Genomic DNA, 25,360 nt, shown 5'->3' with positions numbered 1-25,360 from the left:
ACTGAGGACTTGCAAGGATTTTCTCTGTAATTTGTAATGGTGTTCCTTGGACCACCATAATAAAAAAAAATTTTTAAATGCAAACACTGAAAATAAAAAGAACAATACATTTTAGATATATTTTTTAAAAGTAGAAGAAAACATGCAAAAGATATATAAAGGAGTGGCTGCAAAATATGAAAGAGATTAAGTATGTTGGATTAAAATTTTCAGAATTAAATGGTTAGAATGCAGTATATCTGTTAGAGGTGGAAATGTTTACTTCACAAAGCACACATTTAACACTTCTAAAATATTTTAATTGATGTATGGCAGTGTATATCCTTTGCACACAAAATAGAGGGGAAATTGGTTTCCCCTTTGTGAAGATAGACCATTGAAAAAAAATTAAATAACACCAGCAAAGGACTTACAGCTCTTCCTTTTTTTCCCCTAGTCTGTTGTTCCTCTGCTAATTTTCATATTTTTTCTGTTCTAAATCTTCTTCTAGCTTAAGCATTTGACTATTTTACAAAAATAATTTTTTTTTAGGTACAGGCTTATCCTGATTTTTGCAATGTGTGCATGCTATTCTTTTGAATTCATTGAAAGTCTGAAGAGCAAGTGGTGAGGATAGAACAATTAGAATTAAAGTACTGGTTATTAAGACCAACCTAAAATTCTCCATTACATGGAAGTGACATTTTTGCATATTGGTTCAGAGGTAAAGTACACTGCAACAACTTCTTAAATATCTGCTGTAGTGTTTGCAATGCAAACAAGCTTGGACTGCACAGTCTTCAGTCCAGTGCTGTCTTTAGTGCAGTGTACGTACTTGAAAAATTTAACATCTTTTTCTAAACATCTACCAGCCAATAGCCAATATTACTCAGTATTGCTTAACATCACTTCTGCTTTTTCTTTTTTCAAAAAAAGCATTTTGTTGTGGATAATTTTTACTGTCATACAGGAGAAATGAAAATATAATAATAGTTTAGCAAAATGCTTCATATTAAAATGTATAACAATTTATTCTTCTAGAATGATGACAGCCTGACTGCACTAGGAGTGGGAGGAGGAAACAGTTGTCCACCGGGGCAAGAGACAGTAAGTGTTATGTAATTTTTTGCAATATCTTCTGTACCTGTTATATTGTATCTGCTTTTGAAAGCATGCCTTTTTTGTTTTTAGCATGATCCTAAGGACATTTTTTTCTACTATAGATTTTGTAATTCATACAAATATATTCATATTACTTCTGAGTTTATATCAATCTTGAAAAACAATATTGTAAAATTTTCTTGAATATAGATTTTTTTTATTTTTTTCTTGGACGTTGACCCAAATAGAACTTGACAAATCTTTAAATTTTACACCAGAAGAAAGTCCACTGCTTTAGGTGTAATTGTGAGTGGTTTACATTATTCTTTGGTTCTGAGGTGCATTTCTTATATAACGACAATTTCCATATTTTATTTAAATTGCCAGCTTTACTAAACCAGTTGTATTACAAGACACGTTGGTATATTAATTTCTTATTTCTGAGAGACAGGCAGTGGCACTTGCTTGGTTAGTTTGAACTGTTTGTGGCAATTTCCATGTGACTGAATTTTTGGTTTTGTTTTTGTTTTTTTATACAACATTTGCACCAGAAGCATCTTGCAAAAGACCCTGCAAAAAAACCCCAGTAGTTCATGCTCTGCCTTTCATTGTATTTCATGCTGCCAAGCAATTAGTGTTACATTCCTATATTCCTTTTTGGGTGTTGGTTTTTTTTACCTTAAGTGACCTCATGGTTTGCATGAGATTGTCACTTAACTGAAGTGGGCACTGTCAGAGCACCTCTTACTGGACATGGTCATGGTGCTCATTAGTGTGGTTTAGTTTGGTTCTGTTCTACAATTCATATTTCTGTACTGCCAACATCACCTGTAATTACTGTTAGCTTTCCTAATGCAGGGAGGAGAGTTATGATAAAACACATTTCACGGTTTCATTTCTTTATGTAAATTAAGGACTACTGAATGCATATTTAGGTAAATTTCCAGTCTACTGAAAACTATGCTGATACTAATTCTTTGGTGCTGACCAGCTCACAAATTGCCACATAAAATTTACAATGGTAGAATCACTTCCATCTTTTCCCATTCATAACTGATTTAATCTGTTTAATTGGTGACATGGAATTATGGAAATACAAGTGACATTGGCTATATTTCTACACACGCAACTCGCAGGTGATCTTGCTTGAAGCAGAAATACAAATACAAAAAGCACTGTGGAATTCAGCAGTCTTAACATTTAAATGCATGCATGAGTAATAAAAAATAAGGGGTTTTCCTATCCATATCACCATAACTTTGCTGTCTCCTTCAATCCCGTTACCCTCCTATTGCTCCTAATGATCCCTGTTTCTGACCTCTACTTACAATTTAGTAGAGGAATATGAGGTGAAGATTGTAGGTAGGGAAGCAGCATTCTGTGTGTAAAATAGGTCATAATTTTGCTCTTCACTTATGATGAGGGAAGTGAACAATTCCGTTATTCTTTCAGTTCATTTGTTTTCCTTTCATGCTTCTCTGCTCAGAGTTCACTAGGACAGATTTTTGTTCATAGGGCATAGGAGATAAATAAGAAATTGTACTTGATATTTTCATATTCAGGGTAAAAAGCAGGCTTCTAGTAGTTTATTTTATGTAGTATCCATAGTTCTGATGACTGTTAGTACTTTTTTTCATAAAAGCATATCTGTGCTGAATTTCACTGTCAAATGGATTTAATCTGTGACATGGAATAGAAATGTATTTTTTGCAGATATTTATGAAATTGTATATCCAAATGCTTATTGCTAAACAAAACAAATGAAAAATAGAAAAGAAAAAAGAAAAAAGCGGAGTGATCAAAGGAAAACTTTGCAGTGTCTTTTTGTATTAAATTTTTCCTTGGATAAAGCTGTCATACTGTTGAAGTATTTATTCAAACACATATGCTTCATGAGCACAGAGAGAACGGGATCTGAAGGTGGTGTAACAATTCTGAGAAAGTGACTGTATGAAGTTTTTTTTTCCCTTTTGCTTCACAAGCAAATTGCTTATAAAACTAACAGCTGCTGTTTTGAAGCTAATCTTAGTGAATTGAATGTTCTTAACCATTTCTGCAATCCCACAGTCCTTTATCTTGCCTCTCCTGCTGCTTTCCCACCACCCCTGATCCCATTAGCAAAACTTGAGGCAGCCTCAGCTTTTACCAAAGTGCAGCTTTGGTTTCAGCTGCTTTTCTGCAAGAGGAAGTGAATGTTGCGCTTTTTTCTCTGTGGCATGGTTGTGATAAAGCTGTGGTGTTCTTATCTCTCTTTTAGGTAGTGGCTCTTTATGACTACACAGCGCATCGATCAGATGAGCTAACCATCCATCGCAGTGACATTATCCAAGTGTTATACAAAGATAATGATAACTGGTGGTTTGGCAGCCTAGCAAATGGACAGCAAGGCTATTTTCCAGCTAATTATGTGGCTGGTGAAAGTAAGTTTACTGCTGTCTTCCTGGTATACCGGTGTGGGTTTAACTGATGCTCCAAGATTTTACCATGTTGTTCTGCTTATTGTTCTGAAGATAGGAATTTATGTAGTACACATGTGGCATAATGATGGCTTATTGTGGTGCAAAAATTGTATTAAGTTAGCTAACCATAGCACTTTCAGCTTACGGAATAAGTCAGTTTATTACTGACTTAATTATCTGTCAGCTGGATTGATCCCTTGTCTCCTCTAACGCAGAACCACCTAATTCAGGCCCCAGCTTAGCAATGTTTTAGGACACATCAGAGCATTTCGCAAACGTCTTGGGGTTTTTTCTTAGGCAATTTCCATTAAATCTAGCTTTTGTACAAACTTAATTTTCCCCCTGCTCTAATGTAGAATGTTCAGTTCCCAAATATCTGGATTTCAGTGTGAAGTTTTAAAAGAACAATAATGGTTAAATCTCACATCTGAGCATTGAAGTTGCTACCAGGTCCTTTTCATTAAAACTGTTTTGATTAAACTGATATAGACAAACATAGGTGAATTTGAACAAATAATATAGGAAGCATTCTACTTAGTCCACTGCTGTAAGGATGCTCAGTGTGCTGGTGTAAACATTCAGCTTGTGGACACAGCATGTGGTTGCACACTACAAGAAATTAATTTGCCTTCCTAAACTATCAAAGTATCAGTTATACTGGTATTTAGAAATCTTTTAACCCAACATTTCTCAAGATGGTTTCCCTCATTTTTTAGTTCCTCCCTATGTCTTTAAAGTGAAATCTAGTATTTAAGCCTCTTTCCTAAAAAACACTTGCACATAGCACTGTGCTCACTTGATGAGGTCAATTAAAGTTAGATTTACTATGCCCTTCCCTTCTGTCCTCTCCTTGTCATCCTGTGCATTTTGCCCTGCATTTCCTCCTTGTAAGATAACCCAGAGGGAAGTCTGAAGGAAGAGTCTTCAGTGAGGACCTTAAAAAATGTTCTGAAAACAAAAAAAGACAAAACCTAAACAAAGTTTTTGAGGCAGTTGTCCAATTGTGAAAAAAAAAACTTCTGGTAAATAATTGCTATTGCAGTTGATAATCATCTTATTGAATCAAAAGAAATACGTAAGATACGTTTGTTAAGTATCCACTGCTTCCTAACACTGTAGACTTTGTTCTTAGGTAAATGTTTGAATGCTTTCATACAGTAACCGATATATAAATCACATTTAAATCTAAACTTGTTAGTATAAATAAATGTTTGTGGGAGAAATTTTCATAAATTCTCATATAACATTTGCCTTCAAACGTTTTTCACCTGTTTTCGTTCACATCCTGGTTTTGGCTAGATTGTAACGTCATGGTGGTTCACAAATTCTTTCATAGCTCTAATAATGGCAAATTATGGTTCCTCTTTTCAGAAGAATATGAAGAACAACCTTCAGGATTAATACCAGATTCTGCTCCTCTCCTACCAGAAGGACCAAGAGAAGCAGAGGAAGGTTTTCTGACACTAGATAATTTGAGAAGGAAGGATTCTGTAAGTAGAGATAGGTTGCCTTTTGCATGCCACATGGAATGTATTAATTTTTGAGCCTTTATGTAAAAAAATTTTACATGTAGATCTCATTCCAGGCAAGCAGAAGTTTAATATTGATCTTATGTTGAATCAGCTGTTTCATTATGTGGCAATTAAATATCCTGCTTACTTCCACCGTTCTGATGGGTGGCAAATCTCCCATTGACTCCAAGTTTACAGAAGTTATGCGTGTGTAAGCATTCCTCTTTCTGTGATTTTTGTTAGTCAGAATATGCAGAAGAAAAAGAAAGAGGACCTGGTTTTTAGTCCAGGAAAAAAAGTAGACATTTGATTTTTATGGACTGGGTGTTTTTTCTCCTGAATTTTAGAGATTCCACTGTATGCAAAGCGGGCCAATTAACTCTCATTTCTTGAGGGGATTAGAAATTTTGCATGCCTATGTTTCCTTTCTGTGAAATAAACTGACAGTTGTCTTAAAACATGGGATATCTTCTAGGAAATAAAATAAGTAAAAATTAGTTCAACAACTGTTAGAATTCAAGAAATTTTTATTTCAAAATATTTGTATCCTTAATAAGTGTGCTTTCCACAACTGTTCATTTTCATGTACTGAAATGGTACTAACACAACTACTTTAAAAGTGTTGTTCAGATTTCTTTCAAATTATTTGACTTTTCCATGTGCTTTACTAAAATTGAATCTAATATTTTGTGTCTGATTTGCAAGACTCTAAGCATATTCTGTGTTGCTTAGTTACAACTTCTGGGGACTTCTTCTCAAATGATTCATCTAATCTTTGCTCCATAGTGTATACAATCATAGAATTATTTAGGCTGGAAAAGACATTGCAGTGTTCAAGGTTAAAACACTCAAGACTATTTCTGTTGACCGTTTTGTGCAGCTTCTGTTTTTTGTAAGTGAATAGAGAGAGGTAGCATTTAATAAATTATTGAGCACAGATTACTCACTTGGCAGTCTTGTTGAAGCTGACTGCTATGTGTTTGTTTCTAACATACTTGAAAAATGGAATTTATCACTACACTGAGTAGTAGTAATTAATCTGAAGTATTCTTTACCTCTTTGTAGCTGAGAAATTCCTAGGGAAATCATTGTCCAGGAAATACAGGGGTGCTCTACTTCCAGATACTTCTGTAAAGGCAGATTGGAATAAATACAAGAAAAATTATATTACTGATGATTTATTTAATTTATTGTCTGCATGGCTAGAGGCAAGGAGGGCATCCCAGAGGATGTTTTTGGAATCACCCAGTTTCACTCATACCTGGATTAGAAGAGAGAGAAGCACTGTTATTCCTATTTCTATTAGGCTTGGTCTTTGTTATCCACATATTTTTTTTCTATTTTAATCTGGTAGGAATTTTGTCAATTTACTGCATCACAATACTTGTATGTACACCAACTACTTTTATGTACACCAACTACATAACTTATTAACATTTGCAACCCATATTTGTTATTCACCTTTGTGAGAAGCAACATTTTATTAGTTTTGATTGCTCAGAATTTCTCAAGTGTCTATGGCTGACATACTTTTCTAACACCAGTTTTTTTATTACTGGTAGTACTTGTTTTAGTAACACTGAGTTTTAATATTATGTAATTAAAATGCTCTTAAATTGAATTCTGCTTGTGCCTTGAGTTAAATTAACTACATATTTAATAATTAGTTGGAATTTTGTAGTAGTCTACATAGTCTACAAGAAAGACATAATGAATCAAATGTTCAGTATCAGTCCAAAACCAGGCAAATACATTGCTTTTCATCTTGCACAGCAGCCAAGGGTAGTACAAAATCATACAGATTCTGGACGGAAATTGTGAAATAGGTCCTGGAAAAAATTATATAAGGGGATATACCTATGAGATTAAACTAGCAAAGAATGAGCACAAAATAGAACCTAATGTGAAGTCAATGCACTCCTCTTTCTTTTACTTTTCTTTCCTTCTGCTGTTAAATAAGGTCAGGAAGCATTAAGCTGGAATGGAACACATCTACTATTGGTAGAAGGAAATTTTTGTTTATGCCATGCTTAGTTACCCTGGTGAACTCAGCTACTACAAGACACTCTTAAATGTGTGTGTTTAGGGATTAATTGCTTTAATAACATGTTTTAGGCTGAGGTAATGGCTGAAATTTCAAAAGCATTGGAATAACTGGAAACACAATGTGGTGGGTTTTTTTAAATTTTGAGTCACATCAGCACTGTATAAGCCATCAAGAAGATAGTGAGCTGAACCAACTGACGAATCAAATCTCTGTAAGACTTATGATGCCTTGAAGTGTAATAGGTTTACAAAAGCTGCAGAGTTCTGCAAAGAAGAAACAACTTGTCATTCAGCTGTTTGCCAGAATGAATGAAAATTGTGCAGGGCTTTGGCTTTAGGCAATACCAGAGACTTCTGAGACAAAACTGCTGAGATGACCACTGAGGGGGCTCATCGGTTATGGCAGTTCCTGTCTTGCAGCAGTGACACAGCAACTTTTCTTCCCATTCCTTTCACTTTTTTTCAGTATAAGACCTGATGAAGGGAAATGCCAATTTCCTTTATATGGGAGATGAGAAAAACTTAGTAAAACCCTGTGTTTTGTTGGGGTTTTGTTGGGTTTGGGCTTGGGTTTTTTTGCTTTGGTAGAAAAGCTTTTATTTTTTTTAATCCAAAAATATTTATTGAGTAATTAGGTTGTTGCTTAAGTTGTTGACACAAGCAGGAAAATATAAATTAATATTTTAGTTGTCTGGTTTTTGGACACAAGAATGTTTTCCCAAATACTTAGTTATACTTAGGTCTGCTATATCTATTGTTCTTTATGGGTTTTTTTGAGGACTACTCAAATGTTTAGCACTGTTAAGACTGCAAAACAGTGACTGCGAAAATCATCCTAGCAATTACATGTGAGATTTTGGTATTGTTCAAGACTAAATAAGGCACTTTAAATGTTGACTATGAATATGGTTTTAATTACTGAGTATACCAGATATTCTAATTAAGAATAGTTTTCCAACTGCAGATATTACACATGCATATCTAGCTAATCGTCAGAGCCTTATGAGTGAATAAAGTGGAATTATTAACTTTAGAAGAGGGTGTAATACTTAAGATCCAATATTAAGCTTTGCAAATAATTTCTAGAAAATATTTAGTTCAAAGAACTTTCTTTCAAAATACTTTCTACCATCAGTTTTGCATTCATAACAATAATTTTATGCAAACCTTGTTTTCCTGCCTTAGGAGTTACTTAACTCCTGAGCCACAAAATTAGGTCATAATCATCTTTAATTACAACATGCATGTAAACTGCCAATTGAAATTTCATGGAGTGAAGTTCTCGCTGCACTGATGGAGAACTCCAAGAAATAGAGATGGACTTATAATCTGGCTGCTCCAGTTAATGTGTTGTTTTCATGTTCCTTAAGATGAAGGTGGAAAGGACGGGAATTCAGATAGGGTTCTATTAGAAACCACAGTGTGGGTTTTGCAAAATTTTGGGCAATCAGAAACATTTCAAAGTTGATAGTGTCTTTTTTCTTTTTTTGTTCCCCAGTAATTTTCTACTGGCTATAAGATCGTGTAAACATATTTTATAATTCAATGGCCTGCCACTCACTACATGAAATACATGTAACTGGATTCTGAATATTAAACATGCAATGCCATGTTACATGAGAATAGTAGGAAGTAATAATAGACAAAACAGTAAATTTAAAACTTCCATTAAAATTATAAGAAAGTATTCTTTCTGGTATATTTATCTTTGGAAAATGATGTCAAGATGTAAATAGAAAAAAAAAGACAAGGCTTACTGGCAAGAACCACATTACTATTGCACAATAATTTGAATAATCTACCCAAAGGTCATCAAAACTTCATTCCATGTGTATTTAAACAAACTTACAGATTATCACTGTTCACATAAATAATTCATGGTCTCACTCTTGTTCCGCTAGAGGAGGTTCTTGTCAGACTTTGTGAATTCTTAGCCCAGTGTGTCTGAAATTAACCTGCCAAACAATTGATGCTTTTCCCCTGGGCTTGGGCTGTCTACATGTGGATGACTTTGTGGGCTTAAAATTTATCTATGGAATCTAAAAATTTAAAAAGCATGGAAAGCTTGTTCCATATTTCAAAAATAATAGCTAGAAATTTTTCTATTTGTTTCATCAAACACTTTTATTTTATAGTTTGTACTGTTTCTGTTTTCTCCATTAATGTTACCTTTCTTCAGGTTACTGAGGAACACTTCAGAGTCTGATTATCTTTTAGGAAGAGGAGGGGGAAATAGAAAGATGTGATTATGCTAATGAGGGAAATACTAAGGAATTAATACAATGAAATTCTTGCAGTGAATAGATCTGAGGACTTTTGACACATCATGAAGTCTGTTCATTTTCAAGGTTCAGGGAAATAGCAGAAAAAAAGTGATTTTCAATTGAATTAGAATGTATTGAAGTGAAGTTCATAATTCTGGGCTTCATTCCTAGCTAATATGATTACAGATCTCTCTTTCTGAAGGTATTGACATCTGGGCTGAAAGAAACTCTGCTTTTCTAGAATCAGTCTGCAAAGCCACTGTCTAGTCTTCGACATATATTGTTTAATAGCATTATAAAATAGATATTTCTTTATAAATCCTACTTTTGAAGTAGTAATTACTTTGATTATTCTTTAAGAAATCGTTCATCTGAAGGAAATGCTACTATGGCACCATCTATGAGGAATGGGTCATTTTTCTTAGTTTTTACCCAATATTAACATATTTTAGCTTTTGAGTTCTTCAGTTTCCTATTTCTTGGTACTCTGTTTTTTTCCTTTAAAATGCAGTTTATACTGTTTTGAGATAGAATCATAGAATTTGAAGGGGCTGGAAAGGACCTTGAGGATCATCTAGTCCCAACCCCCTCTGTCATGGGCAGGGACACCTCCCACTCTCCCAAGTTGCTCAAGGCTTTATCTGACCTGGCTTTGAACACTCGCAGGGCAACCTGTTTCAGTGTTTCTCCACCCTCACAGTAAAGAATTTCCTCCTAATATGTAACCAAAATTTCCCCTCTCTGGATGTATACCCATTATTCCTTGTCCTGTTGTTACAGGCTGTTGTGGGAATGGTACTCCCCAGTTCAGTGCCCCCACTGAGCTTCTCCCAATCCACACAGCATTCTCTTGCTCCTGCTTCCTCCCCCCTTTCCACTGTGCCAGGATGAAGTTGAGAATTGGAGGCACAAAAGGTGAAGATCGTGGGTTGCGATAAGAACAATTTACTGTAAACAGCAATGAGATAAGAAAATGAACGGTAACATCAGCAATGTTAATAACAAAAGTGTACAAAAGAGAGAGTGTTTCTCATCCAAAGACGCTCTCTGTGGAGCCTGCTACAATAAATTAGTGCCAGATGGCTTCTCCCCACCAAGTGTGGGACTGGAAGGAGCACCCTTCTCCAAGAGAGTCCTTTTTCCCCCACCCCTGGCAGTGATGTGAGGTCCTATCTCATCTGGGTCCTGGCTGCACCCTTCCCAGCTACTGCATAAAATATAACCCTGCCCTGGCTGAAATCAGGACACAGAAAAAGAAATCCCTCTTCAGCTTATGGACTCTCTTCAGATACTGAAAGGTTATGAGGTCTCCACACCACCTTCTCTTCTCCAGGCTGAGCAGCCCAAATTTCCTCAGCCTGTCTTTTCATAGGGATGGTGCTCCAGTCCTCTAATCAACTTTGACCCTCCTCTGGACTTGCTCCAACAGTTCCATGTCCAGAACTGGGCGCAGCACTTCAGCACTTCAGGTGGGGTCTCACAGGAGCAGGGTAGAGGGGCCAAAACACCTCCTATGACCTGCTGGCCACACTCCTTTCGATACAGCCCAGGATTTATTTGGCCTTTGGGGCTCTGAGCACACATGGCTGGCTCATGTTGAGTTTGCATCAGCCATCACCCCCAAATCCTTCTCCACAAGGCTGCACTCAGTCACTTCCCTACCCAGCCTGTAGGTGTGTCTGGGATTGCCACAACCCACGTATAGGGCTTTGTACTTTGCTTTGTAGAACTTCATGAGGTTTGCAAAGACCCAGCTCTCAATCTTCTCGGGGTCCCTCTGGATGGCATCCCTTCCCTCCAGCATGTCAGCTGCACATGCAGGTTGAATTACTCTCTCTTAAGCATGTGTGCTGCTACTTGCTTTCTAAGCTGGTAACTATGTGTTCTGTCTCAAGAAATATTTACACCCGTGTCTATAGTATTACTGGAGTCGTTGAAGGAGAAGGTAACTGGTTTATAAGCAAATTAATACCTGTTGAGGAAAAAAAGAGAAGGGGAAACCATGCATAGATGTTTACTGTAGGTAACCAGTCTGTTTAAAGACAGGAAGAATCAGGCTGAGCCACTGAGTTAGTCAAGCAGAACCAAAAGTCCTGTTAAGTGACACATATTGTCTCAGGAGCAAGCTGACTTCTTCCTTCTCCATTTTTCTCCTTGGGTCCTCTTAGCCTCTTTCTGAAGAGAATTGAACTTTTTTTATGCAAATGTTAATGCAAAGCTGTGATCCCATATAAATTCCCAGAGGCCAAATGGTTAGGACTGAAAACAGGTGTTCTAAGCCATACTGCTTCAATCTGAAGTATCTTGTCTCCACTCTTCCTCCTCCTCCTTTTGTTATCCCTCAAAAACTCATGTAGTGGATTTGATTTCTGAGATGCAGTATTTGCTGGTGTTAAGCCATGACTACAATTTCACCCAACAGATTTTTCCTTTTATGCAGAAGAGGGAAATTCATGCCAATGTCTGTCTTGTATACAGAGCCATGGTTCTTCTAGATTCTCTCATCTAAGCTAATACTGTTAGATATAAGGGCCAGAATATGATCAGTCTGATATACATAGGCTTGTTCTTTAAAAACACTAAAGAGGGGGAAAAGCAATTGTAAGTTAACTGCGTTTTAAATAGGAAGGTCATGGCAAAAGAAACACATGTAATTCTGCTAGCAAAGGTCTCTGCCAGTTGTTCATTTAATGGGGAAATGTGTGGACGGGTGCAGAATAGCAGGGAAGAAAATGATGAGTGAGGTGTGGTGTCACATTTCTCCTGAACTTGACTTGTTAGAACAGTTTTGACAGCAGGCATTGGCATAGTTTTGGGTAGTTAAATACGTGGCTGTGAATCTTTTATCCATGGACTGCCTAATGGAAAACAAGATACAGGGTTAGTGCTGAGTGTAGTGTCCTAAAGGCGAGCATGAAAAGGCACAGAGACATGTTCATTCTTGCCATCTGTGATCCAATGAGTTTTAATTAGGTGAAGTTCTGTAGAAACAGCTTCTGTGGGAGAGTTCCTCTGTAGGCTGTAGAGCAAACTCATTTACTGTCATGGCTTGAATCATCTGAATAGATTCCCTGCACCACTCTATTCTGTCTATCTACCTGCCACAGAATCTGCAGACCAGTCTTAGGGACAACTCTGCACAGCCTAGAGGAAGGCACCACCAAAAAATCTAGAATTGGGATGGGGCTATGTCCTTAGTATTTCCTTTAGATTCCATGTGCTTCAGGTTCTTTTAGAAAGTGTGTTCTGAAATACCTGATTACTCCCACAAGTTGCAGAGGAAGGGTTTAGTGCTTGATTTACTGCTGTGGATTCTATAGCAGGGATCAGGAACTTGATATGCTTTTGTGTATTTTGCCTTTATTTATATTGCTTTGGTTGCTTCTTATGTGGCAGCAAGAGAGAATGTTAAGTATAAAATGAAAGAGTTGTGAAGCAAGCAAGCCCTTTAGAAAAGGAAAATATGTACTTTACTACAATTTTCACTTCTATGATCATAAAGCAAAAAAACCAAAAACTTTAGACAAGTCAAGCTTCTACAGTTGACATGAATTAATGTTCTCTTCTTCTGGTGGGCTATATCTCTCAAAAAGGGGAGAATTAGAACATGGCAACTAAATTGAACACCATTACTGGCCCTGTGCAGATGAGCTCATTTTTTGTACTGTGTTCAGTATTTGTTCCTGTGAACAGAACAATATTTAGAAGTGTCTGAAATATTAGGGTGTTTTTCTTTAAAGCAAACAGTGCCCTAATAATGCTGTGTTAATAATGCAATCTGGAGGAGTGGCATGGCTCACACCATGCCTGTTCCAGCACCAGCATCTTAGTACAGGGGCAGTGAGGATAGTGCAGAGCTGTTTGGAGCTTCCTGGGAGATCTGTCCATGCATAACATGTGGTTGAGAGGTTTAGAAATGGACAAAGATGAGATCAACAGCCTCCTCAACTCCTCCGTATTTCAGCGTTCCCTGGCTTTCTCCTGACATTGACATGTCCTTAGTGAGTTCCCAGTGTGTGTTACCACACCTCCTTTGCCAAGGATCTCCTGCATGTTTTCCCAGCCTCCACTTCTTCCTCCTGATGCTTCATCCCCTTGTTTCACCAGCTCCTGCACTGCCTCCTTGCATCTGCTGCTGATCCCCTTGTTTCTTCAGTGCTGCTACTTCTTACATCAGTAGGATAGGAAAAGAAGGTCAAGGAGTAGGCTGAGAGGGACACAAAAGTGTTCGGGACAGGCAAAAGGAGGTAGTGGCAGCAAGATCTGATTCACAAAGATTTAGTATCTAGTTCTTCTTTGTTACATGCTTGAAAGTTTGTAGGAATGAAGTAAAAAAGCTGTCATGCACAGTACTGTGGAGTGTTGGGAATCTGTCTCCGCAGACCTAGGAATTCTCATGAATTGCTATGTGAGATGAACAGCTATTCAAATGTCTCCAATTGTGTGCTCTTGTTTCCGTGGTACTCATACTGAAAAGCTGTGCTTTAATATATGAAAGGCTATGTGATGAATTCTTCTTAACACAGATCATAAGAATTTTCAGTTAAGCAGCTTAATTTAGTGGATACTTCTAGCTTCTAACTGTAAAACAAGGATAATTTTCTGTGTTTAGGTGTCTGAAAGTATTAAAAATCTTAGTGTATTTTTTATAAAAGGTCAGTCTTCTGTAGCAGCACTTCAGGGAATTCTACAGTTCTTTGGAATGGTTCATATTTGATTATGGTATTAGTATAGTGAGAAGATTCTGTAATATTTGCTCAAAAACGTGGGTAAAATGGTTCAACATCATTCACACAGGATTTTCTGAAAAATATTTTGTTTTTATTGCGAACAGAATGAATTAATGATTGTATGTATGGCAAGGAACCACAAGGTTATAAATGCTGAAGGAAGTATTAATTACTTGGAGTCATTCCCTTTACAACACTCCCTTGTATTTTTCATATCAGTGGTATTGTGTTTCCTTCTTTTGTGTTTACTTTTACCATTGACTTAGTCTCAAGTTTATTACTGTATTAACAAGGATTTTGTGTGTGAAGTAGATGATTTTTCTTCCTAGCCCTGCCAATGCTACATTATTGTATTCTAATAGGCTGACTTTTGTCCAAGCTAATCCAGCAATCTGTGTTTTTACAGCAGACTAATTCTAATGACTAATGTTTGAACATGGCTGTGTGCAGTGCAAATGTATGAATTCAGTAAGTCAATGGGAGCTTGATCCTGTTTATTCTAAGTCAGCAGAAAAATAATATTAAACTAATAAAATAACCTATCCCTGAAGATTCAGGAAGGGCATTCACATTTCCTTATGGGAATTCTTTCATTAAGTTTGAGACCTGTAAGAATTAGGTTTATTTGTAGAGGGAGCAAGTTGTACAGAGATCCTCTAATTACTTTGAAAGTGAGAGAATCTACTTTTCCAGATTTGGGGAATCTTTTTAGCCCTGAACTACAGAGTAACCTGGAGTGATTTGCACTGCTTTTGAATGAAACTTGCAGGATTAAAAAAGACAGGTTTTTCTTGTGAATAAGAAGGTGTTATAACATTCTGCTTTTTTACTTGTAGAAGCACAAATAATTATTTTAAAACTGTGTGTTTTAAGCTGGCTTCAAGCAGAGTCATAACCTCTTTTTTCTACACATACCTGAAAACTGTCTTTTATTTGCAAGCAGCCTTTTTTTTTATAGCAGGGCACTGTTTCCTTGTTTGTAACCACATAGGAGTTAACATTTTATGGCTGATAGACATTCTTTTTCAAACGAGGTATATTCTCTCCTTATTCAGGAAGCTGGTGGGTTTTCTATGCACATGTGTTGGCCCCGTTGTCTGTTGTCTTTTTACCTTCCTGCTTTTATTGTCTCTTTTACAGATGTCACCAGCCACCAGTAAGTCAGGGGACGTGAAATTTATCTCCAAACATGACACAGATAGAGACTCACCTGCAACAGAGTAAGCAATAAATGCTTAAAACAATTTGCAGTATTATTCCTACAACTGTTTGAAAACTGTGAGAAATGTTGGAAGGGTTGATATTTTTTTTTTCAAGCAAAACAAGAAATTAGCTTTAGGGTGATCAGTGGGAGAGTGCTTCACACCCAAAATGTGAAGGAAATAACAGTTCATATACATATGCACATCCCCAGAGGAGCAAGGACTATAATGTACATGACAGTCAAAACTCAGGGATATGTGGTTGCTCACTGGCATCCCTTAGCTTTGTATTAGGACTTATTGCTGCAGACTGAAAGCTATTTTTGCACCTTCTAAAAGTTAATTAATGTAAATTCCAAAAGGTTTTTACATTCTAAAAAGATCCCAGCAGCACCTTTGATGATGACACTTGCTTTCTTAAAAATTGTATCTCTCTGTTGTGTGAAAGCTGTAAGCAGATAAGATCTCAGCATTTTGAACAGGAGCTTCCACAATATCTGTAGCTTTTGCAAACATTTTTGATTCAAAAATTTATATCTGAAAATACTTCCCCTGTTTGCCATGGTATCTATCACCTAAGCATAGTTATTTCACTGATCATTTTCCAGACTGATTCCCTCCTCATCTAAATAATCTACATTATGCTGTAAATGCAGATACATACCTCATTTGAACCTGCCTTTTCAGGTATGGATCTGCATTTACAGCATAATGTAGATTATTTAGATTGTGTAGATTATAAGTAGATACAAAATCTGAATTTTGTATCTCCAGCTGTATCTAGATTTGAAAATATATTGTGAGTGGAAAGTTTAACCCTCAAGCATGATGAGGAGTGGTCTGTACAACCACACATTGACAGAATTCAGTGTTGAATTTTGGACACAGCTCTTCTAGTAGTATATACATTAAGGAAGGAAATGCCTTGAAAGCACAGTTACTGTGGTGGTTGACAGTCTGTTAGAAGTCAGTATCAAAAATTTGGGATAACTCAACTCCGTTGGTAGGACTTCAGGAAACAATTATTTTGAGTGACCTTTCCAGGGCATCCACAGAAAAATGTGGGGCCACGGATAGAAAATGTGGAATCGCAAATGATTTAGAAAATTCAAGAATTTTGAGTCATACCGGACACAAATTTTCATTTTAATGGAAACTAGGGCTATCCTGAGAAGATGTCACACTGAAGGAATAGAGCCCAAAAATTATTTCTGTTACATTTCAAAAAGGTGAGAGAAGACACCTGCATGCTTCAATCACTGGATTGTGCTCCTTCATCCTGAACTGTAGGGAGCAGGAGCATCATGGAGATTCCATGTCTGAAATCATGCATGCTCCATGACAAAGCACTTCACAACAGTGACCACGTGGATCAGGTTTTCTTCAGAAAAGACTACAAGGTGTTGCCTTATTTTGAAGCTAGAAAAAAATCCTCTGACGCTGCTGATGCCACTTGTGTGAAAAACTGTCAATATTTATAGGTGTTTATACAGCACACATTAGATAATAAAACAGATCAGAAACAGGGCTGCCTATTTTTCATTAAAACTCTCACTTTATTGTTACCAAAAACATGACCTGTCAGGACTCTAGTTTTCTTGCTCACTTCAGTCAATGTGTCTTGAAATATCCTTAAAATTTTACATACATGCAAGCGTTGCCATCCTAACTGGAAAATATTTATATTTCAGCATCTGACAGCAAAATCAACATGACTTGAGATCCAGTCCAATCTGTACTTAAATAGTTGTTCCACCTAAAACATGCTGTTATTTTCCTGTTTTCTGTGAAAATGCACTTAATATTCATGTCACATTGACATATATGATATGAAATTTATTTACTGCATAAATCCTAAAAATCAAGTGGTTGTCAAGTACACACTTTCAGTATAGAGAGGTGAAACTTTAATACCTGCGCAACTTGCTAAGTCAAATGAATGATTACTGGTTAGTTTATTAGAACAGTATTATTCACTACAGCCACAATACCTGCTGTGAAAGAACATGAAACTCAAGTCCTTATGAAATATCTTTTTTTTTGAGAATTTCTGGGTGAAAAATATGCTTTTGCAATAGGAAAACAAATTCTATACAAGATGGCAGTGGAATTTTATCTTAGCCAAGCAGTTGATGTGTCTTCTGCAGACTCTAGAAGAAATAGAGAAATTATGCTAAGTGATTTTAATCGAAATTTTGGTACATCATCACATCTGATATTCAAATAATAAAAAGATGAAACTGCTTCTCAAAATTCAAGTAGCTTTATATTGGAAATAGCATAGTAACCTTACCCTTTGCATAGTAATGATTAGCTGCTACTTGTCAGCACAGCCAGTATGTCCTTAGGTGTGTTCCCATTGTATGATTTCCTTGAGTTGCACTAGGTAGTGCTCTGCATAAATTTACACAAGACCCAGCTGAACATAGGGTTTGGTGCATTGGTACTTATAACACTGAATAATTATGATCTTGTACCCTAGTTTCCATATGCAGCAGTACTCCTCAAATTGTTCTAGGAATCCTAACACAGAGGTTCTTAGACTCTCAGACCTTTTCCTTAGGATCTTTCAGTACTAGAGCTGCAGCAATCCATATATTCATAGGTATACAATTTAGCTTTAAAAAAAGTTCCAACTGCAGGCAGATATTCACCAGTTCATTAGCAAGGCTGATGTGTAAATATTTTCATCTATAAAGCCTGATTACATTAGGACAGTATCATCAACAGTGCAGCACTTGTAATGCCATTTTTGTGGAAAAGACACACATTACATTCTTCAGTCTTGATTCATCTCTTTGCTTATGTGTTTCAGCAGCATTAAACAGTTCAGGGCATAAACCAAGACGTTTTTGTGCTAGGCACAATACAAATTTTGAACAAAGACAAGTACCTTCCTTTGAAAGATTAGAGTCAAAGTATTGTTAAGTATTTATAGTTAAATAAAGTTACAACTTCTGCCAAGAGTGGGAATTCATGGTAGAAGTGGTGTAACACCTGCATAATCCCTGCCATCATGTGCAAGACCAGTTAGAGGCATCAACTGGAATACAGGAGCTTGACCGATCCTTTTGGCACTGTATGAAGGCTGATAAGCAGAAATAGACATTAAAGTGATTTCTGACTCTGTCCTTGTTCAAGTATATTAAAATAGAAAAACTAATCTTAGGCACTTTGGCTGTGTGTCTTATTCTTGTTGCATAAATAAACCAGGAGTCTCTCCTTAATTGTAAGTATTTTGGTGTCTGAGCTTAGGAAAGTGAAAAAAGACAAGTGCAATTGCTTTTATGAGAGGAGGAGACTGTTAATTTGTATTTTTTAATTACGTCTGTTGTCTGTTGATCAAGATGAGCTGATTTTTAAGATCATGACCAGTTATTTTCAAAGCAATGCTATGATAAAAAGTAGACAAGTGGAGTGGTCTCATATTTTGTCTTCATGGTTTTTCTGTCTTTGTTCTGCTGTGGAACAGTAGTTTTTGTAGTTGTTTCAGCATTGTGCTCAAGAGGACAGGCAGACAATTGCTCTAACACATCAGCTGTAGGTGGAAAAAGCTCTAAATTTGGGCTAACTTTGTGTTTCTTTTACTCTTTTTATATCCACCTTCCTCTAGAGGTACAAAGAAAAAGAAGAAAAGGGTACAAAGGAACGAGGGAGAAAATCAGCACAACTTAATGAGCGTCGATACTCCTCTGTCATCAGTTACAACTAATGGTGTTGAAAACGAACCTACATCCCGTGGGGTGGAATTGAAGAAGAAGAAGAAAAAGGCAGCGAGAGGCTCAAACTTAAGCACAAGTGGAAGGACAAATATTGCCTTTGAGCTCGAGCGCCATGACGCAGAGGCGTAATTCGTTTCTGAATACTGGGGCGACGTTCATTACACGCGTTGAAGGCTGCAATTATGATCTCTCTTCTAGGATTAACAACAAACAAATTAAAATACTTAAATACTTAAATATGCAAAATGGTACCAGTTGTGACTTATCAATAGTGCAGACCTGTTTTGGATGACTTTTGCCCTGGCTTCCTTGAAATCAACAGAACTTGAAGGTTCAGCTCCTCACTGCACTGGAAAAGAACTGAAACTGTCAAATACAATGTTTCCTAATTTGATATCTGATTAAACTGTACTTAGGCATTTGTGTAGGCTGTAGATCAATCCATTGTGAGCAAAGAATCAAGTGAAAAAGTGTGCTCTAGAGCAAAACGTGCCCAACCACTATGTAAGTTATTAAAGTAGCATTTTAAAGTGTGCTGTAAGTTAAATAGAAGAGTGTTCAGAATGGTAAAATACCAAAGGAGTGCTGACATTAAGATGTACCTGAAAACAGAAGCTTTCAAAAAATATTTTCCTGACGTCAAATATGTGTTCGGACTGCATTTTGCAGCTCTGAAGGGAGTTGTGGGATAACTACCTATGCAACTACACTGTCTTCAGTAGGACTACTTGTTCTTATGAAAATAAATTAGGGTTGCAAATTCCAGTTGTATTTTTCAAATGAGGTGTGCTGCACATAGTAAAGATTCATTGCAGTTTTGTCAGAGTTCCTGGCTGTTTTGGCAGCTGTCTTGCCAAATATACTTTCTTTTGTCTGAATGAAATATGTCATATCCAACTATGCTGTTTGTTTTACTTGTAGTCCTTATTCACTTGTAAGCATCATTACTCTTATTTTTTTACTGGAGTATTATTTTGTGAACTTTTACTAATGACTTCACTAATTATCTACAGTGTTAAATAATTTATATTTTATATTAAACAAAACACTTTCTATCAGTTAGTGTTGGTATTTTTTCTGGCTGATTATGTCCAGTTTATTTTTACTCTGCTAGGAAATTCTTTCTCCTCCCCCTCTGAAGCAATAAATAACATAAAATTAGAAAGCCCTTATTTAGTAGACAGGGCACTTGATTCCATTAAAAAAAGAAGTGAAAATAACAATGCTGGGCACTGATGTGTGAAATGCACCCAGATGCAGAGGACTAGTTGCTGTATATTGTAATACCTTCCTTGCACATGTTTGGAAGCCAGAAAAATCTGTAAACTTTTTTCTTTTGAGTAAAGCACAGCAGCAGATCCTCTTTTCACCCCACTGGTAGTTGTTATTTGCCAGAAGTCCTAACTTTGCTCTGCCTGGAGTGTTTGCATGGAGCCTTGCCCTAAATGGGGCTTGTGTATGTGTACTGGAAACTCAGTAATGTCTATTTCCCCGGTCAGAGGTGGTGTAAAATTACTTCAGTCCTGGGGCTGCCTGATTCTGTCCAGGCTCCCCACCTCTTCTGTCCCTGCAGTGCGTTCCAGCTCATCATCCTGTGTGACATGTGGCATTTAGAGATTTTATAATGGGGAAAAATCTCGACATCTTACATTTCTTAAAATGTCCTGGGTCACTTTTAAAACAAGGGCAGAGCGTGACATCAGGCTCCACATCAGGGAGAGCTGAGCAGTAGCCAAGATCTGGGAGCTCATTGGAAAGCATTGTAAAATGTTAATTTGCCATTGTCGACGCTGAAGACAGAAATAACACTTCAGATAAACACCACGGAGAGATGGTAGTTCTAATCAAAGGCACAGCACCTCCTTTCATGCTTGCGAACTAGGGCTCCAATTATGTTCACTGCTCTGAAGCTGAATAGAGCTGCTTTGCCACACTTTCCAAATTGAGAGGAGAGGCAGCAGTAGTGTCTTCCAAGGCACAGTTCCAAATAACAATTAAGCAGAAGGAATCAGATAAGAGCCAAACATGAAAATGCAGGAGTTGAAAATAAACTTTTCATAATGTTTTCTTGTAATTGCTGTAGCTTTTGTTTTGCTTCTGTAATTTTTTTTTCTTCCCTACCACATGGTTGCTTAGAGGCTTCTTTTCCTTTATACACAGTGTCACTGTGGTGCTAGTTTTCTGCATTCATTTCACAGAAAAGGAACAAAAATATTTGAAATTTAAAAAGGTTTATGATCCTCCAGTATTAAAACTAGAGCCTTCACCCTAAAATCTCTTTAAAAAATTATGAGCGTGGCACAATGGCAAAGACAGTTTTTACCTTTTGTTCAAAAATACGGTTAATGCATTCATTTTTAGAAGAACTGCTTTTTGGTATTATTAGAGTTTTTATTCTTCAGACAGTGCTGTTGGGATTTTAAATTTTAAAAAAAGGATAAAACTTTTAAATGCTTTAATGGTTTAAAAGGAAGTTTTTAATTTAAAAACTTTATATAATACTTCGTGTTTCTGTGTTAATGCAATCTACACATTTTATAAAATCACTTTATAGTGAATATCATGTACATTTGCTGAATATTGCTTAAGTACTTAGGGGACTTAAATTTCAGTGGAAGAAAAGAATTTCAGAAGGATTCAGATTGCCTATTGAAAATTTTCCTTTTTTATTAGATGAAGCATTACAGTGTCCTGCAAAATTGCTTCCTGAGCTATGATGTGTGAATTAAAATGCAAGAGTTATAAGTCTCTATGAGACTTCCTTAGAGGGTGACACGAGTTCATTGCTGGAAGAAACCAGATAAAATGTTGCTTTAAAAAGTGTGAATATTAGATATTTATAGCAGCCTGGCAATAGCATCATTGTGGGTCTTTCATTGTTCTGGTGTTTGTAGGTTTTGTGTGTGTGGTTACACCGTAGAGCTGCTATTATGTTTTTATGGTAGGGCAGAGATATCAAGAGCTGCGTGTAAATCATCAACGCAGAAGAAAATACGTGGCCGTGTTTTTCCTGTGTTTCCCAATAGCCATCAAATTGCATTTCATTTTTTTCCTTAAAATAATTTGAGGAACAGACATCATAAAACATAATAAGTGTATTTGTAGCATCACTTAATTCAGAAGGCAGTAGGGGATGGATCACAGTCAAACAAGGGCTAATGAGAACACAGAGGAACATGACAACCGAAAGTCTCTGTTGACTAGTGAACTAAATCTGCCGGCTGGACGCAATTGTCTGACGGAGAATTGAATGTCAGGATCATTTATGGTTAACAATGGCCCATTACAAGCAAAAGCAGACAGCTATGAAAAATAGCCGGCATGGTAGTCATTCTGCAGGGACCGTGGATGCAAACTTGATAATGAGGCACTTCATTCACTACATCCTTCTGCTCTAATTACTCAGGTGAATAGGAAATACTTCGTTGAAGGCGGGAACAGACTAGAGCAAAAACACTTGTTTGGTAAACACAAAGAGTGACGGGGGTTTTTAATGATCCTTTTCCAGCACGTATGAAATTAGTATGTATGCAGTGCAACCTATTTTATGGATGTGGAAATTGGGAGGGGATAGAAAAATTTTCTGACTAGTGGAGGGAAGCCAGGAAGATTCATGTAAAGATTGGTACTCCAGGTTTTTTCCCTTAGCGTTCTGTCCAGAGTCCATACAGAATATTGCAAACAAATTCACTTACTTTAACTACACCTGCACTTGTAAAAATGTACTGTGTTAGTTCAGTCAAGGGGGTTTATTGCTTGGAGTTTAGCATACCTGCTTTAGGAACAAAACTGCTGCATGTAGGGAAGAGAAACAAGAGGAGGTCTGAGAGAGGGAAATAAGCAATTTGAGAAGAAAGCTGCTGCTTGGGGGAGACTTGCAAAAATGTGGCAATTAGAAATTGGAACTTAAGAAGAAGGAACAGAAGATAGCATGTAGGTGTGTTATAGCAGAGCTTTGGTTGCTTCAGTCATGTTTTTTAGACTTTAGAAATTCAGATATTTAACCACTTCACTTTTTAAAACATTTGTTCTGTGCCATTTACAGAAACTTTTGGGATGAACTCTCAGGACCCATGAACAACATTCTGTGTCTCTCCAGTAACTCAACTCTGTGGTCTTCTAACTCTGAGCTACACCCTGCAGAGTTCCATGTAGTCTGACATGCAGAGCTGTTAGGAGAGATGAGGCTTTCATTCCCTGATTTCTGGTACGGGTTTTCAGGAGGCTCCTTTTTAGTTGTCTGTTGTGATAGGCACCTCTGCCTTGATTTAGTCCTCTCCAGCCTCTTCATCTGGTGCAAAACAGCTGCAGCAGAGATTGGAACTTCAAGAATCAAGCTGCTCTTTCAAACATTTAATGTCATAGGATCCCTTTCTTGCATGTAGATGTGTTCTGCTCGTAGTGGTTTTGACAAGAGTTTTGTCTTTTGTTCATCTGTTGTGTGCAGGTTGCCTGCTGCCCTCCCTTTCAGAAGGGTTTGTTTACCAGCCCTGGGATGTTTGTATAGAGTCCCAGTCCTGCAAGCTGCTCAGAGTAGATGGACCCCTATACTCAAAACTCCAGCAAAATCTGCAAGGAACAGCCTTTGAGCCACAACATCATGGCTCAAATTAGTGTATACTAGTGTAATTAGTGTATACTAATTAGTGTATTTAGTGTATACTAACTTTAAAATTAGTGTATACTAACTTTAAAGGCTGGGAAAACATTTTCTCTCTTGCAGTCATAGATGAAGGTGTCAGCTCTGCATTTCATACAAAACTTCGTCCATCTGATTGTTTGTGAGGACTTTGTCAAGCCAAATGAATTTTCACTGTGTTTGACTGTGAGAAGCAAGTTTACAAGTCCTGTGTAATGCTCAAATGCCAACAATCAGCAGAAGCTGCAGATGCCACTTTTAGCGGAAAAAATGTTTCCACACCGGTAAAGTAATATCAGTAAAATCTATGCTCTGAGCAGACTTCAAATTTTTGTTGCATTTATATCGCCTGCAAAAGCAGGGAGTATAATAAACTAGTGTGTAGCAGCTGTAAATTTTCTGAGGATTTATCTAACCACAAATACATCGAAATGGGGAAATAGGTCTATATTAAACTGTGCAAGATGCTGCTGGAACTCAGCCACTTCTGCAACATCCTGTAATTAATTTATTATGACAGGTCTGGCAAACTGAAACACCCAATACGCTTGCGACAGACTGTTATGATATAGCTGTTTGAAAACTCTGTAGTCACATAAAATGCAGGTATTAAAGGAAAAAGAAGAAAAGGTAGCCCAGTGTTACCATTCTTTTTCTGTTATGTAGAAATTTTTCACCAGACTCACATTCACCAGCATCCTGGAGTGCACATGGCAGACTCAGTACCTCTGCCTGCACTAGCTGGGAAGGAAATTGTTGCAGAATATATTGGCTTAGATCCTACTGTTCTGGGATCAGAAGGAGAGTTAATGAAGTTCCGTGGACATGTTCAACTGAGGGACCTCTTTTCACACATTTTCTGAGTCAGCACAGGCCTGGCCATGTCTTCTGGTGATGAAGTTAATAAGAGGAGCTGAGACATTCAGTGCTGGTTTAACTTTCTTCTTGGTCAGTCCATATTTGTTTTACTGCCCATGTTTAAGACTCTTGGTTTCATCAAATAATAGTAAAAGAGTTCCAATGAAATTGTCTGTGAGTTGCAAAGAAAATTAGTACAGATTTCTTACAAATCAGTTTTTTAATGTTTCTAGTTCTTACAGAGGAGACTAGAACAGGTTGTCCTTGCATTCAGCTGCTTATCCTAAGTTAATTGCCTCAGTTCTCAGGTAAAATAAAACTGAATTTCATCTTTTCCTGGAGGTTATCTTCAATGTTGAACATCCTGCTATTAATCCACAGCTAAACATATCTAATTCAGCACTGCTCAGCTATATAATTTGAAGAAAATGCTCTTTCTCCCCTTCCAAATTTTTGGTAAGTAGAATAGGCTGGTTTGCTCCTTTGCTTGCGCTGCATGTTTTAAAATGCACAAATTAAGCCTTTGTGTGTCCATTGCTGTAGGTGAGCTGTGCAGAGTACATGCAAGTTGTTATCATCACCAAGTGTTACTCACTTGGCAGTGCTGGTTTTTATGGACCATAATTATTCCTTTAGTTTCACCTCAACATTTTTATTTTGCCATTGCATCATGAGCCTGCTTTTTTTTTAGTGTATGTCATCAGGATTTTGACACCTTTGTACAGACACTGCATAAAGCAACTTCATGTTATGTTCTGCATTCATTTCAGAGCTTGATGGGGATATCCAATCGTGGGTGTAATAGTGACATCAGCCCAAGGTTCATTAAAATAAATGCCATCCAAAGCC

The 25,360-nt window shown here is 37.0% G+C and overlaps 1 protein-coding gene across 4 annotated transcripts in view; it reads left to right on the top strand.

Moving 5' to 3' along the window:
• The window catches only part of AHI1 (Abelson helper integration site 1), an 84,823-nt gene extending 64,751 nt beyond the window's left edge, over window positions 1-20,072 (top strand). For all 4 annotated transcript variants that reach the window (XM_064413256.1, XM_064413259.1, XM_064413258.1 and 1 more), the window contains 5 exons: window positions 1,021-1,086; window positions 3,338-3,500; window positions 4,911-5,029; window positions 15,231-15,310; window positions 18,906-20,072. In XM_064413256.1, the coding sequence (XP_064269326.1) occupies window positions 1,021-1,086; window positions 3,338-3,500; window positions 4,911-5,029; window positions 15,231-15,310; window positions 18,906-19,143 (666 nt within the window). In that variant the 3' untranslated portion in view covers window positions 19,144-20,072. The remainder of the gene's footprint in view (window positions 1-1,020; window positions 1,087-3,337; window positions 3,501-4,910; window positions 5,030-15,230; window positions 15,311-18,905) is intronic.
• The last annotated feature ends 5,288 nt before the right edge of the window (window positions 20,073-25,360 follow it).

The sequence above is a fragment of the Passer domesticus genome, chromosome 3, assembly GCF_036417665.1.
Source record: "Passer domesticus isolate bPasDom1 chromosome 3, bPasDom1.hap1, whole genome shotgun sequence".
Lineage (NCBI taxonomy): Eukaryota > Metazoa > Chordata > Aves > Passeriformes > Passeridae > Passer > Passer domesticus.
This window is presented reverse-complemented; position numbering and strand designations above follow the sequence as displayed.